This window comes from Ammodytes marinus (assembly GCF_949987685.1).
Source record: "Ammodytes marinus genome assembly, chromosome: 19".
NCBI lineage: Eukaryota > Metazoa > Chordata > Actinopteri > Uranoscopiformes > Ammodytidae > Ammodytes > Ammodytes marinus.
In genome coordinates, this window is record NC_137223.1 from 12,817,471 (window position 1) to 12,834,511 (window position 17,041).

The window sequence follows — 17,041 nt, forward strand, 5'->3', positions numbered from 1 at the left end:
CCCTGCAGTTAAAAAGACAGAGATGCAACAAAGCCATGTTTTCAAAAAAATACATCATCTACTTTATTATAGTATTTTGACAAGGTTAATAAAAACAAATCTATACTGATTCAAACGTATTTCTCCAGTATTGGGGGTCGGGTTATACATTTAGATTGATATAGGAAAAAAAACTATTTCCACTTACAATATTTAAGTTACTTACTTATTCAGAAGCGTTTAGCCTTGAATATTTTATTAATCTGTATTAATTTATTATTTCATAGGTCAAGAATACAGGTACATAGAGCCCTTAAAATGTCCTTATTTCTCCCTCTCTCTCATGTCTTGTGTTTAGAACAAACAAGTCATTTACAGTTTTGGCTGCCTCTCAAACATATACGAAATTGGTCGTGCTGCAACTTTTGGTTATTTCAGATTGTACAGAACTCTGTATTCAGTGTCTACATTACGATCTTCTCCTTTGTAATGTCATCTTGATGCTAAATGTCTTTTTCATTCCTTTTGATAGGACTATGTCTGCCAACATGGGGTCGATGCGCATCCTCATCAAGGGAGGAAAGGTGGTCAACGATGACTTCACCCAGGAAGCAGATGTCTACATTGAGAACGGCATCATTCAGCAGGTAGACCACATTCATCAGATACACGTATTAAATGTACCTTTACTCCTACATTCTCTCAAGATAGGCTACCATACATATTCATTTAAAATGTATACTGCATCCTTTTTCTCTTCACATATTCTGCCATGCACACACACACACACACACACACACACACACACACACACACACACACACACACACACACACACACACACACACACACACACACACACACACACACATAACACACACACACTTTGACCTGTCCTACACCCATTGCTTTCCAGTGTATCCCCAGCTGTTGGTGTGACTCATTTCACTGATACAGTTCTAAACCGCTCGGTGAACTTTGTGGCTTTACATGATGAAAGTGGATGCTATAATTAGCTCCCTGATTGTTGTCATGGAAATGAGCTTTGGTTTATGTGTGAAGAGGATGCATTTGACTTAGAAACCTGGAAAGCTACGCTAATCTCAATCACATAAACTGAATAAATAGTCTGTGCCATCATGTTAACAAATAATTTTCATAATTTTTTACAATTTAGCATTAAATGCCTGCAGTATTGGAAGACCCTAAAGAATACACATCCTAGGCTGTTAATTCTGATTTGTCAGTGTTACTATTTTTTTAGGCATTACTTAGAAGTGGCAATCTTCTTCCAGCTCTGTAATACTCCACACAGTTCCAAAGTACTGCGTGTGTAAGTTGGCAAAGTCCTTGTGATTAAATGTGAATTTACAATTCAAACACAGTTAAAGAAGCCACAGCCTGTTCACATCCGAAATGAGTTACCTTAACAGACTCATCCTCTGGAGATGAATGTGTGTGTTGGATTTCATGGCAATTCATAGTTGTCAAGACATTTCACTCAAATGTTGAAGCCTTAACCATGATATCTGTTTCAGCATTAAAAGATGTTGTCACAAGTATGCCTGTAAGTATTCCTGGAAATGAAAACTTGGACTTTCTGGTGGCGCTAAGGGAGTCAGGGAAACATAAGAAGCAGTAGGATATACAGTACTATATCTTCTAGACATCACTTTTTTTTAAAACATTTAATTTCCACTTAAATTTTTGTTTACATCACAAACATCTATATAATGAATTTCCATAAACATTTCAATAGGGAACCAACATAAACAGTTTCAGGGGCATCTCAGGTATATGAGAAGTTTCCTGACATTGAATTTCAAATTATTTAATTAGTTGTTGAGATTTTCAGTCTCAACCACAAAAAATTAAAAAATTGGATTCAACACACAATCACTCCTGGAAGACATATTTTATGTACAGGCAAAATAGAATTATTTGGTTTCAGCATTGGCCTTTTTGAATGATTGAATTTATAAAATGTATTGTATTTATGGATCTTGATGTATAAGGCAAACTGTTTCCATGGATTGAATTATAAACCACTGTGTTGGTTTGTATATTTGTAATGAGCAACACAAAAATATTTATTAGCCTAAAAAAAAAAAAAAAAAAAAAAACAGATTCAGGTTCTCACTGTTGCGATGTTATAATCTGCCATATAAAACCTCTGTAATAACCAAAGCACCCTTTGTTTTGGCCCTATTGAATATTGCCACTGTTCTCAATGTTATGGACTACATTAAGACTACATTAAGGCTACATTGACCCAAACAGTAATATCGTTCATAGTCGTAACATATTCCGTGGTCCAGATGTTATTAGGACATATTGTTAAAGTTGTATAATGTGTGTTCTCTGTGGCCCAGGTTGGTAAGGAGCTGATGATCCCGGGCGGTGCCAAGGTGATCGACGCCTCTGGAAAGCTGGTGATGCCGGGCGGAATAGACACCAGCGTGCACATGCAGCAGACCTTCATGAACGCCAGCATTCAGGAGGACTTCTACACTGGGACCAAGGTACACACACACACACACACACACACACATACATACACACACACACAGGAACGTGCCATGACGTGGCTCGCCAGCATGCCTGTGATTACACACTTTAGGAATCTCTAGACAGCTGTCAAACACACATGCTTTCTCTCTCTTCTTTCTCTCTTTCTCTCTCTGTCTCTCCCTCTCTTTCTCTCTCTCTCTCAAACTATCTGCCCTGTGTTATATTCAAATCTTCACTCTGCTTTCCAAACCATACGTTCATCAAGACTAATTCTCTCACTGATCCAATAGGAATCAAACCCAATCAGCTGTCACGCATGTCTGGTTGAAAGCAAATACTTCTCTTTTTACACTCACGCACGTACGCACGCACACACACACACACACACACACACACACACACACAGACACAGCTGTTCAGGCTTAATTTTTACTAGGTTTATTAGTTGATTGCTTATGGATGTTCTGCATGTTTTCAACTGATCCCATGAGACTTGGAGCTGACGGGATGATTTAATAATTAGGAGATTTATAAATTCAAAAGAGGGGAGTCTAATTGTTGCCTACAGCTGTATTTGTTGTAGGATGTTGTATGCTGTTTTTCTCGTTGTGGCCTGACCTATTTTTATCTGTGGGGGGTTTAAGTATTATTTAGCATCAACTGGGTGTATGAAGGCGTAGCTGTTGTCGCTATACATATCATAAGGTGGGAGCAGGGATCAAACAAATTGACAAGAATCCATTTTATAGCCTTGTCATTGCAACACTAGGTCCACAAGTGCTGGTTAAAACGTTCTTATTATCTTCTTATCATTTTGAGATTTGTATGAGCACATTTTTCTCCACAAGTAGACCTGTGATAGTTGGTTGTATTAGACAGTTCACATTTGTATCAAGCATGAAAACCCTATATCGTTTCATACATAAAGATAACAAAACTACATTTTTCTTTAGCTTTTTGTTGTTTCTTCAAATATGTCAGACGGAGATAGACGGAAGTTCTCTATAAAAAAATTGATTTTGCTCCTAGTGCTGTATTTGACTCAAGCCCCAACCTCAGCGATTTTTACCAGCATCCAATAAGGAAGTGACCAAAATTGTAGTACCTTCCGGTGGCCACAGGGGGTGGTACCAAGACTGACCAATTTTACTTTGACTCACTTGTTAGACAGGCCGTTTTCAAAGTCTTATCAAACCAATTTACAGCCTGGTCCACAAAACCATTCTAGTCTGTATGTTTAGGTCATATCTCCATGACAACACTGAGAGGGGTGAATTTTTTCTAGCAGGCTAGTTTTTATTCTTTTGGAGGTTAAAATGTATTGGCGCGATCTCTTGAGTGACAGCTCTCCGCCCGTTGTCCCTCACTTTGCCTTGGAGGTACCAGGATTATTGGATGCCGTGTGAATAACTGAGGTCAGCACGGCTGATACATCCATATTATATACTATCTATGATTTGACATAAACTATGGTACTTAACAGTAAGAAAAGAAGTGCGGATATTGTAAAAAAATTCACCTTTTTAAACTGCAATTAAAAAACTAACTTATTTTTCAGCCTTTTCATCCAGTGTAATTCACATCAGCTAGGCAATAATTATGTTCTTTATTTGTTTGTTTTTTATTATTATTTTGTATTTATTTGAGTCCTGCATGTTTGTTTTAGATCCAGTATATGATAAAGTAGTGCAATTTAATGTTTGAAACAGCACGTCTACTGTCTTGATTTTATGGGAAATGATATGAACTGCAGGGACTCTGCAGCGCTGTGTCCCTGGGAAGCAAGTCTGATGGAATGCCAAATGAAGTGGGGCGAGAGGAATTTGGGGGGATGAATCCTCCGTATGCCAGCTTTACCCCAGCAACCCCTGAAACGCCAACCCCTACCCACTGACCTGGCTGCCATGGCAACTAACCCCCACTTATAGTGTGGAAAGGGAGCAAGTGTGTGTGGGTGTGTGTGTGTGTGTGTGTGTGTGTGTGTGTGGGTGTGTGTGTGTGTGTGTGTGTGTGTGTGTGTGTGTGTGTGTGTGTGTGTGTGTGTGTGTGTGTGTGTGTGTGTGTGTGTGTGTGTGTGTGTGTGTGTGTGTGCAATAGTGCATGCTTGCATGTGTGCATGTAGGACCATGCCAGTATTGTGCTGTCTCTATGGTGACCGTGGTACTGCAGCAACGGCTAACGTGCAAATGTGATGAACCCCAAAACTATTTGTTGTGGTGGCATCCTCTCCCCTCCCACGGCTTTGTCTCAGCCTGCTCCCTCTCATGCTTCCCTTCCTCCCTTCTCCCCTCTGTTTCCTCTGCTTCACCCTGTACCCCCTCTGGCACAGACTCATAATGACCTACGGTGGGAGGGCCACTGGGCAGTACAGCTCGGTTTGGTACGGCGGTATGGTTTGGTACCGAACGGAGCGGTTACCCTATTGCATTTCAACTGCTGACAGTACCCATACTTGATAAGGGGGGTTTATGCAGGATGGCAATAGTCACGGACAGAGCCGTTGATCTATGTAAGTATTGTGACATCGTAGCAGCAGGACACAGTGTTGCCTGCCAATAAATTCAATGAAGAAGAAGAAGAAGAAGAAGAAGAAGAAGAAGAAGAAGAAGAAGAAGAAGAAGAAGAAGAAGAAGAAGAAGAAGAAGAAGAAGAAGAAGAAGAAGAAGAAGAAGAAGATCAGACACAGTAAATAAAGAGCTGAACACCAACATTTTTCTCAGAACACAAAATTATTCAGAATTTCCTGAGTGACTACACACTGCGGTTTACTCTCCCACTGTTATCCCCATCAGTGCTGTACAAGTCAAGCATATCCTTCAGATTGACTGCACTAGATCAGAGCTGACACATATTTTGCTAAATAATACGTTCAGCCCAGCTCTGTATGTTTCCCAGCTCTGTCACTACGGATATAGTTTGCATGTCTGTGTAGCAGGCAGGAGAGGAGGAGGAGGAGGAGAGAGGTGGAGTGTTGAGCTGTAATGTGAGGTATGAGAGGTGCTGATAGCAGCTGATCACAGAGCTGCAGTGGTAATCGTTTAGACACTTGACAGCCTCTCCCAGAGTCCAGCATGCAGAAATCCTCTCATCCTCTCACGCCAGTCATGTCTCTCTCACACTCTGTTCTATATACAGTAAATGTCACTTTTCCTGTGCTCACTTGATCTAATTTCTTTGTAGCCTTCTTATTGGTCCTTTTTGGAGTAAATTTGAATATTGAACTATAAAAAAAATATGTATTTTCATAGCAGACTGGAGACTATTCTGAATTCTTTCCCTTAACGTTTCGTATCTTGATCATTTTTATAATTAATAATTTACACTGCAACCAATGTTTATTAACAGTACCAATTAGTCTGCTAATATTCTTACATTTTCAATTAATAGTATACAATGTCAGGAAATGGTGAAGAATTGTGAATTTTTGCTTCTTTTGCTTAATAGATTCAACAATTATCAACACAATAGTTATTTTCTTTTGATGGACTAATAGAATATTGAAATAATTATTTGAGCTCAAATACCCCAAAATGTATCAAATTACATTGACATTATACAGAGTGAGCTTATTGTTTGCTTGATAATAACACTTGTAAGTAGTTTTCTGTCCAAACATTGATTTCTAACCGCACACAATCACAACAGAATTTCAGTCTCTCTCCTCCATCTCTCTCCTTCTCTCTTTGTCTGATTTACTTTCTTGTTAAGGGATTGTGTCCCAGTAGGGGGTCGGGGCTCTTGAATAGAGTGGGGGATTCATGGTAAAACACTGTTTGGGGTTTTTGTGTCATAATCCACTTGAGCTGTGCTGTCAAGGATCAGTTATACAGTATGTTTAAGAAACCAAAGAGGGGAGTGCAGTATGCTGAATTTACTGTTGCTTGAAAATAGACCTGTTAGAATAAAACCATGTAGATGATATGATGGTGCAGTGTGTTATAAAAGCTACTCTGTATGTGTAAGCATGTCACATTCTATTTTTACCATCACTGCAGCTGCAAAATAACACGTTCAAATCATATTAAAGAACTATTATAGCTGTTGACATTTATCTCAACTCACATTTGATGTTCATATTAAAATTAAAGTCCAGATGTCTTATGAAATACTATTCTATTGGACATTTGGCATCTTGAATGGAATCAAAAACTAAAGTATTTGGCTATACACATCTTGTCCACTCACAACCCTGTTATGATGGATTTGGGTGAAAGGTCAAAAAAAGGATAAAAAATTTGGATTTACCAGCGAAATCTGCATAACAGATTTTCCCTAATGTTTCACACCAGTCCGGGTAAGTCCGGTTTCTCCAGGTTGTTGGATGAGGGTTTCATCAGAACGATACAGACTGATTGTGTTTCTTGAAACGGTAACTTTTCACTGATTATTTGGTTCTTTATGGATCGATTTAGTTTATTATTTAATTAAGAACAGTCTAAAATTGTTTAGTTAGTTTATTTGAGTTTCAGATGCAGCCTTAAAATAGGGCAGGATGAAAGACATGTCATCCTGCAGACAGTTTTTTTCTTTTTTGCAACACATACACACGGCCCTACAAGGAAGCAATAACCACAAAAAAAAAATTCACACACACACACACACACACACACACAACCACACTCACACACACACACACACACACACACACACAAACACACTCACACACACACACACACACACACACACACACCAATGACCCCACGCTGACAATGATCGATGCCACTACACTCTGTCAGTGCTGACGCTGCAGATGATTCAGACTGGTTACTATGGCAAAATAGGAAACCTGGTATCTCATTGGTTGGTGGAACTGTCACTCAAAAATAAGCCCCATCCCTGTCTGCAACATGTCTGGAGGAATGACTCGACGCTGGAGTGATTCAACATAGTGACATTTCATTCAGGCTTTGCTCCAGAAATGATAGAGAAAAATGCTGGTTTTGGTGCTGAATACTACTGACTCTAGTCTTTATTTTGACTTTAATTAACTGAAAATGAAATTAAACCCTGCGTTGTCCTGGGAAAGGACATGTGACGTGTTTTTATCTCTCTTTCATTTCCTGTTTTAGAAACTATTATTTTCAGTTTTCTGATCACTCCTTGACTGTAATATTCCTATTAGACTCTGATAGAGGATATTGAATGGGCGACTGGATGGAGAGAGGAAGAGGAGGAGGAGGAGGGCGGGGACATGTGACAGGCATGGCTGAGCAGTATCTGTTGTCATGGCTACACACATTTACCATTCAGTCGACTGCAGTCCACTCCCTTCACTTCACCAGTTCCACAGCCTCAGTCATCTTCTTCCTCCATCCGTCCTTTCTCTCATTCTTCTCTGTGTCTCCTGCTCCCTAACTTTCCCTTTTCAACTCTACAATACGTCAAACATCAACATTAATATAAGAAGACATCTTCAAAACACACATTTTATACATTGAACGCAGAACTGCAGGAAAAGACGGAGAATGAATGCTATACAGGCTTAAAGTTGATCCTTTCTCTGAGGTTTTCTGGCTAGCAACGCATCTAACAGAAAATGTTTTATAAGTAAATAGTTTAGTCAGTCTTTGTCTCACATTAGTAACGGACGTAATGATGATGAGATCACAGTCCATTATGAAGGATAAATGCTTGTTGTCACCAGGACAAACAGTGTCTATGTGCTTTACAGTGGCATCATTGTTCTCATGTCTATAATCACTCTCTTTTTCTCTTCCTCTGCCTGCCATTTTCTTCCTCTCCCTACCTCCTCACCTCTCCTCACCCACTCAGGCTGCTCTGATGGGTGGCACCACCATGGTGCTGGCTTTGGCCCTGCCTGAACAACACTGCTCCCTGCTGGAGGCCTACGAGCAGTGCAGAGCCCTGGCCGACGCCAAGGCCTGCTGTGACTACGCTCTGCATGTCGGTGTCACTTGGTGGGGACCAAAGGTAAGAGATGGGGTCAAACATGTGAGATCAGTGAACGACATAGATATATATATATATTAATATATATATATATATATATATATATATAGTTTTAGTTTTTTAGTTTTATTTATTTTGCACAATTAAAAAAAGAAACATACACAAAGAATGGCAAAGAATACAAATAACATACAGTGCAGGGAGAGGCAGAAAACCCGATGGGCTTATTTGAAGCCTCCACCTAAATAATGTTAAAATTTCACAAAGTTATAAGGAAACACAAAATAAACTGACTATATATATATATATAGCCCTTTTCAAGGTATATATATAGCTCTATAGTACTCAAAGACACTTTAAAATACAATTAGTGCACAGGCAAATAAAAAACAGGTGTAGCAATATAGCCAACATACAATAAATAGAAGCAAAGACACGTATATTAAAAGTAAAAAGTGAAACATTAAAATCATCATCTTAAATCCATTCACGTCATCTTAAAGCCCCTATCCTCGCTGCACGGATAATAAAGCATTTGTAGTTTTATGGATGAAATGTGTAATGACCTAGATTAAACCCTTACAAGAACTAGGTTAACGCACATGCTCCCTGGGCTCGTTAGGCAGACTGTAGGAGTCAACATGCTTCATTCAGCCTTTGGCCTTAATGTCTCTGCTACATCATCTGCTCACTGTGTGCACATGCCACATCTCATTACATATCGTCAAATAATTCATTTCAGAGTGGCTTCAAATATTGATCATTGGCATTGTCAATTAAATGTGACTATATTATTCCAATGCAAATGTCTATGTATTCTACTTATTTCATATATTAAAGGTAATATTCTACTTTTCAGTTGCATTAAAAATGATACAACTCTTTCCCACTTTCCATATTTTATATTTAACTATATCTACTCTTGATCGATCAACAATTTTGTTTTTAAAAGGTGAGAAATGCCATTTGAAAATCTGCAGAGCCCACAATGATGTTTTCAAATGTCTCCTTTTACTTGACCAACAGTCTTAAACCCTAATTACATTCATTTCACAAAGATTCAACACATTGTTCCCGCTCTAATGGCACCATGATGCTGTTTCCTAAGTATTTAATAATTGCCATTTTATGGCCTGTGTTATTGATCTTTAATAATCCCCAGCCAATGTTTGAAATAGCTCACACTAAATATACTATTAACTCTTCAGTCAACACTCAATATTACTATATTACATGAGTATTGTTACTGCAACTGTAAAAATATATAAAACCTGCATTCATTTTTTCAGAAAACCCTCTGTGTTACAAAAACTTTAAATATATAACTGAACGGTATTTGGTTAGTCAAATTGATAATGTGCCATGTGTTCAATATGCATGCTTCTCTGATGACAGTGTGGCTTATGTCTGCTCGAAGGTATAATGACCTTTTTAAATAAAGGTACTGCATATACAGTACTACTTAAATATGGATGAAGTGACAAACTACTGTCCTTAATTTGTATTTTTATGACCCATTTTATTACAGTGTAGTTAGAATATGTCTTCTTGTGAGAACCATATGGTTTGTGTTAACTGCATTTTAGTGCATCAAATCATTTTTTTTCTATGTGGTTAATGTCTTTGTGGGATTCACCAGTGTGATCTCATTCTGGCTGCTCTTCAAGCTCATTTCACGCCCCATATCACAAATATACGCACACACAGAGTTTCTCTTTCCCTGCGTGCCCACATTCACACCGGCTAATGCTCTTAACTGTCTGCCTTTGCCAACACAAACCACAACTCCCTCAGTCCTCAAAAATGATTGGCTGACAGTCTAGATCAAGGCTTTGGTTGGTATCTGGTTTTACCAGTCCAGTCTGGTGTACGGGCTTAAACCGGTTTACTTTTATGCAAATCAGCTAAACCGGCAATTGTCATTATGTGAGATCCTGGCAAATTGAAAGCAAATGTGGGTGTGGGTGCTGCTGCGTAAAAAGCATGGCCAGGGCCACTGTAGTTGAAAAGTTCATTTAAAATGTAAAATTGTTGTGAGAAATAAAAACACTTTCTGTCCAATATAAACATGTGTGACAACTAGTGGGGAAAGTCCGGTATGCTGGTCTAGTATTTGGCTTAAAGGTGATGTAAGTGATTCTGGAGAATATTTGTTGACAAAATCACTCTTTGTCAAATCAGTGATTATCTCCTCACAATCTCCTACTTGTCTGTACTGTGTGCACTGAAATAGAAAGCTGATGTGAATGTGATGCTCTGTAAACTGGTGGCAAACATTTTCCAGAATCGTTTACCTCACTTTTAAAAGCGGTTTGAAAAAACCCTCATTAGAACCCATTCAACATCCTTGACCTATGAGCCTTTTTGTCCTGCGATCAGGTGCGTAGTGAGATGGAGACCCTGGTGAGGGAGCATGGAGTCAACTCTTTCCAGATGTACATGGCCTACAAAGACATGATGATGCTGAGGGACTCTGAGCTCTACCAGACACTGCAGACATGTAAGGACATCGGGGCCATCGCACGTGTCCATGCTGAGAACGGAGAGCTGGTGGCAGAGGTCATTAAACATACACATTGTGTCTGATGTTAGCTCATTTGTAATCATCTTTACACGTTTTTATATTAACGGAAAAGTTACGAAATGAAACTTATGTTGAGGTGTATGTGTGATGTGTGTGTGTGTGTGTTGTTAGAGTGCCAAAGAGACTCTGGATCTGGGCATCAAAGGACCGGAGGGGATCGAGATCAGTCGACCAGAGGAGGTACTTTTACATTTACAATTATTTTTCATTGAAAAAGATACATGAAAGGAAGCTCTCTTACTGCTTTTCCCCACGTTTTTTTAAATATGGATAGTAAAACAGTTTAGGATATTAAGGTTATTAATTGTATTATAATAAAAAATGATAAAGAGAAATTGGTAGCCTGATTTCACAAAACGTGTAGAGAACATGATCTCTGATGCTTAACTTAAAAACACTGTCTGACATAATGGAGATTTAGTTTTTTTTAATATGCAAATGTTAAAAAGACTCCTTTGACCATGTTAAATTAAATCATATGGTGCCACAAAGATGTGATACACTAATTAGTCAACAGTGAAATGTTTTCATGAGGATAAACCTGGTGCATTTGAATAGAAATCATGATAAAGACCTGATATACTGTATAAATGTATATCGAGTGCTTTCTAAGGTCTCGTTGTGTGACTATGACTCTTTGTTGTGGTCTACAGCTGGAGTCTGAGGCTACTCACAGAGCCGTCACCATCGCCAACAGGGTAAACAAACACATTTTAAATTCCTGTGTGCGGGCAGGTGTCCTTATTTCAAGGGTTAATGAACGATTGTTACACTTGTGATTGCAGGCTCGCTGCCCGATCTACCTGGTGAATGTGTCCAGTGTGTCTGCTGGAGACATGGTGGCTGCTGCTAAGATGCAAGGTGAGAAAAAGAAAGAAAAAAGACACAAGCATAAAGGTTTGGAAAGTAATGACCAAATAAAGAAAAATAACGACTTTGGTTATCTTTTCTGTTTTGGCTGTGTAGGTAAGGTGGTCCACGCAGAGACCACAGTAGCTCATGCGGTGCTGAATGGGATGCAGTACTACCACCAGGACTGGGCTCATGCTGCCGCCCACGTCATAGTCCCTCCTCTCCGCGCCGACACCAACACACCCGGATACCTCATGGGCCTGCTGGCCAAGTAAGTGTCTCATTACAGACATTCAACCTCCTACAAGGAACTTTTTAAATGTTTATGAAACCTGAAAATCTTTCATCTGATGGTCACACATGACCTGCAACAGCGAAAACAACATTGTTTTTATATTAGTTATGCCTTAGTTTCCGCTGTTTTTTCCCGGGTAACGTACAAAACGATTTGCGGCAGGCAGACCGAAACAACCTGTGTTTCCAGAACAGTACTAAATCAACATTTAATATTTTTCATACATAACATATTCCTATTAATAATATGACATGATCACATATAAATACATTACTTCATGGCCCTGCATCCTGCCGTCTGTCTTTCCCTCGCTTCCTAAACAAATGCAGCACTGCCGGCACATGCTTGGGCGCTGGGGTAGTCAAAACATTACCACTTTTGTCCAAAGGTGCTGCTAGAATCAATAGATATGGAGAGTGCCTCCTAGCTACTTCAATGTGCTGTTCCTGTAAAAAGTTTCCCTAATACCCATGAAAACTTAACATGCGTATCCTGTTGCCAGTGACACTCTGAGTGTTGTGGCATCAGAGCACCGTCCATTTAACACCAAGCAGAGAGCTCTGGGCAAGGAAGACTTCACCAAGATCCCTCACGGAGTGGCTGGAGTCCAGGACAGGATGAGTGTCATCTGGGAGAGGGGAGTGGTACGTACATACATACATATACACACACATATTCAATTCAATTCAATTCAAACTAGGTCAATTCAGTTTGAGTCAACCAGTTGTCATTTAAAAACAGCGACAAAAACAAAGAAAAAAAGAACCACAATCAATAATACATTAAGACACCCTGTCAGTGCAACAGATCAGCATTGAGCTCAATAACTATTCAAATAATCACATGTCATGGTACAGTTTCTTACAATGAATATTATCTAATCTGAGTGTGTCCCTTCAGGGGGAATAAAGGAATTTGCTTATCTGTTCGTTTTCTTTTTGGGGCATGGCAGTGCTGTCTCAAGGGCATAAAACTGAATTTGTTAAAATGTGGTCAAAATGACTAATGACCTGCCTGGCTTTTTGTACCACCAGTTTTTGCAGAGGGAGCTCAGGACTGTCAACTGTACTCCAATGATTTTGGAGCAAAGCTTTACGATGCTGCTGAGGCTATTACTGGCCTTCACAGATATTCCATAAAACCTGCAGACTGAGAAGCGCCCCTGTCCGTTCCACGTCATGGCCTTGGCTCAACATACACATAAACACACACACATATTTTTAATAAACGCATTATTTAATATTTACAGTAACAGGAATGGACCATATCAAACATAATTGCTGGTGGTACCAGTGTCTTAATTTACATTCTATTTCAATTTGTTTTTAAACTGCTGTATATTTACTCTAATACAGTAATAAAATACAAAATATGATATAAAAAATGAATCCAAACTTTTTGCCTAAAACAAGCAGCCAAATCAATAGCCACAAATTATACTGCATTGTATCTTCTGACAATAACTTGAAATCATAGATTAATGATGAACTCTATAACAATTTTGAAATATCTAATTATTATTATTGTTAAAAGTTTTTTTCAATGCTGTAATACCTGCAGGTCACAGGAAAGATGGATGAAAATCGTTTTGTGGCAGTGACGAGCTCTAACGCTGCAAAGATCTACAACCTGTACCCACGCAAGGGCCGCATCATCCCCGGGGCTGACGCTGATGTGGTGGTGTGGGACCCAGATGCAACCAAGTACGCTTTTATATCTACACTATGAAGACATGGCTCGCACACACAGATCAATCCTCATTACTGCTTTTTATGGGCCATGTCCACACATACACGGATATATTCTTTTTTTTATGAGCATTTTTCACCCCTTTGTTTGCAGAAAAATGCCCGTACACACAACAGGGTTTTAGAGTATCTCTCCGTACACATGACAATGCAAAAAATAAATGCAAAAGCTAAATTATCATGCAAGGCCAATAAGTGGCGATATAATGTCACGTCAAACACCATTTAGGAACATTGTGAGCATGTGCATTGAGCATCTCCTTGAGCGAGGTTGGCACATGCTCAGTAGATGATAGCAATTGCCATGAGCAAAATTAGATCATGGCAACAGCGTTTCTCAAAACTTTCGGTTTTCCCTGCCTTCACGAATGTCTAAATAGAGAGTTTCCCAAAATCTCCATTTTGGGCAGAGGGTTAAAAACTATCCTGTTCTAGTTTTGCTGTTGACAAAAGGCCAAAACGCACAGAAAAAGATAGTACCCATGATAAATTTGATAGATGAAATACCAATATATGTGTGGACATGGCTTTAGTGCCTAACAAATGTCTCTTCTGTCTGCAGGACGATCTCTGTGAAAACTCAGGTGCAGGGCGGAGACTTCAACCTGTACGAGGGGTTGCGTTGCCACGGCGTTCCCCTGGTGACCATCAGCCGCGGTCGTTTGGTGTGTGAGAACGGAGTGTTCATGTGTGCTGAGGGCTCTGGAAAGTACTACCCACAACGCACCTTCCCCGACTTCCTCTACAAGAAGATGGTTCAGAGGGAAAAGGTGGGTTCAAGTTAATTCATTCATTCACATCAGTGTATTCCTTTCCTCGGACAGGATTTGATGTGAATGAAATTTATCTTAAAGTAAAAAACACATTTGAAATAAAACATAAAGGTCCATAGAGAAAATAATGATATTACACAAAATGGAAAGCATAACGATATCCATGACATGAATGATAAACACTTGATGATTTGGGTCAAATGTCCCCTGTCATTATTTAATTTTTTTACTCATACAAATGAATAATTTTACTTACTAGGATCACTTTATCTGAATTAAACTGTTAAAGGAAAACTTTCTCAGAAAGTTAGATAATTTTGTTAGCACACCGCATGCTGTGCCATGCCAGCTGACAGCTACCCTACTGCGAACAGAGCCATCATGCTGTGTCTAACTGCCTAGATTTGACGCTCCATATAAAGGCTTGAATGCTCATCCTCCCTCTGTATGCTGACACTGTTTTTCTGCTGAGCTGCTGTCTGCAAAAACCTCCTCCCCCCAAGCCTCTGCAGGACTTGGTTCCGCTCTGTTTTAAGTTTACTGGATGGTTAATATTGCTAACTTATGGTATTTACTCCTCTATGGACTCCTATTGTATATTTATTCTCAGTATCAAGTCATTTTGTTTTGCTTTAAACTTAGGGCTTCAAGAGCAATGTTATGAGTGGAGCTTACAGAGCTTTTCGTTTCAGTAAAAATGAGGCAGTAGCCCATTGTCTGTCTCGCGATAATAGAAAATATATATTGTTTGGCTTTCAATAACGTTTGGCTTATGACTTATCGATACCGGAAGTTCGGGTATCTTTCCAACTTCCCGAAGTTTTTCACTGATCGTGTTGTACTACTGAGCAAAGCATTGGCTGTGGCACCTTTCCCGTTCTAATCAAAGTACTGAACCAATTTAATTTGAACTTTTGATGACTCTCTGGTCTCTGCATTAAAAGGGTTTAAAATCCTGACTCCAAGCTTGTATCCAATGATTGTTCTTTCAATCCACCTCCTCCCTCTGTGCTTCAGACTCAGGCTCACAAAGGTGTGTCCAGGGATCCCTACTCTGGTGATGTGGCCAAGGTTGCAAACAGCATGAAGAAGGAGCTTGGTTTTAGCCCCATGGACGGAGAAGATGTGGCCAGTAAAGGCGGTGTTCCTCGGGCCAACCAGGGAGTCCGAGACCTTCACGAGTCCTCCTTTAGCCTATCAGGTACGACTGGAATAAAACTGCAATGTGGTTGTTTAGTCAAAACCCTCATAACGGTAGTTTTTATTTGGATAAACTGAGGAAAGAATTTGTGTTTTTCTCTCTCAGGGTCTCAGGTTGATGACCATCTCCCCAAAAGGTCCTCAGCTCGGATCCTGGCCCCTCCCGGCGGTCGCTCCAGTGGGATCTGGTAAACACTGGTGCTGGAGCCTCAACTGTCCAACTTTCCTTGTTTTTGTATAATTCTGAGCAACCAGAAAAACTGCACTGATTTTCAATCACATGATTAAACTTAAGAGAAGAAAAACTAATTCAAGCATGTGTCCGTGATTGGTGAAGACTAAAGATCATCGATCTGCCAAAGTGACTTTTACAAATCTAATTTGTGTCTTAATTGGAGTGACTGACCTGATTATTTACACGAGAGTGAAGGGCTACCTATATGAATTTAAAATGTTTTGCGAAATTCAAGCTAATCATTATAACACTTATAAAGTCTGCTCATTACCACTCTACTCGTATCCCATGAGGATACTCTAAACTAAGCTGTGAAAGATCAAAACCAGTACAGTTTTTGATGGTTTGAACTATGGTGATGTCGACTGAATTATTTAAAAAAAGAAGAGTAGAACTGGTTTCAGTGAAATATCTATTATACTCCTGTTACTCAGACAAACGTGCAGCACACTATAGACACCATATAGCTTTAGACTCATATGAATATGTGTATGGATCCTGTTTTGTGACTAAACACCCGCTGGGCTCGGCTTCCTGCTGCACTGTGGGTTCTTTCTCACACTGTTTTAATTTCCAAACGGATGAACTGCGCTGTGTGGTGATGAAATCCAACTGCTTTGAACACCGTGTGATCTTACCAGCGACACTCTCTAGACTTGACCTTATCCATCCTTATGTTTCCACTGCCTCTGACTGAAACAAGTACACTTACATATATCCCACAAACATCCCTGCCACAATGCTATGCAGCAATGCAAAGAGTTACTAGACTGAAAAAGGTCAGTTCAGATTATTAAAGGAAGGATGAAGAATGTGACACAGCTGCTACTGATAATACAGAACATGAGAATAATGCTTGATCTAATTGACAACAATAAAGGAAAATGCAGTGCCTTCTCATTCACCAGAGCGATCACTTCTTAGAGCCTTTAGGAACTGTTGTACTGCTGAAAA

The 17,041-nt window shown here is 39.5% G+C and overlaps 1 protein-coding gene across 1 annotated transcript; it reads left to right on the forward strand.

The window, feature by feature from the left end:
- Positions 1–515: 515 nt before the first annotated feature.
- On the forward strand, positions 516–16,145 carry LOC307265603 (dihydropyrimidinase-related protein 5-like; the record flags this gene model as incomplete). Its single annotated transcript, XM_080047372.1, has 13 exons — positions 516–626; positions 2,352–2,501; positions 8,263–8,421; positions 10,780–10,959; positions 11,096–11,164; positions 11,638–11,682; positions 11,770–11,845; positions 11,951–12,107; positions 12,634–12,775; positions 13,692–13,834; positions 14,442–14,649; positions 15,670–15,853; positions 15,959–16,145. The coding sequence occupies 13 exons, from the start codon at positions 516–518 to the stop codon at positions 16,042–16,044; spliced, it is 1,710 nt and encodes a 569-aa protein (XP_079903498.1). The 3' UTR covers positions 16,045–16,145.
- Positions 16,146–17,041: the final 896 nt, after the last annotated feature.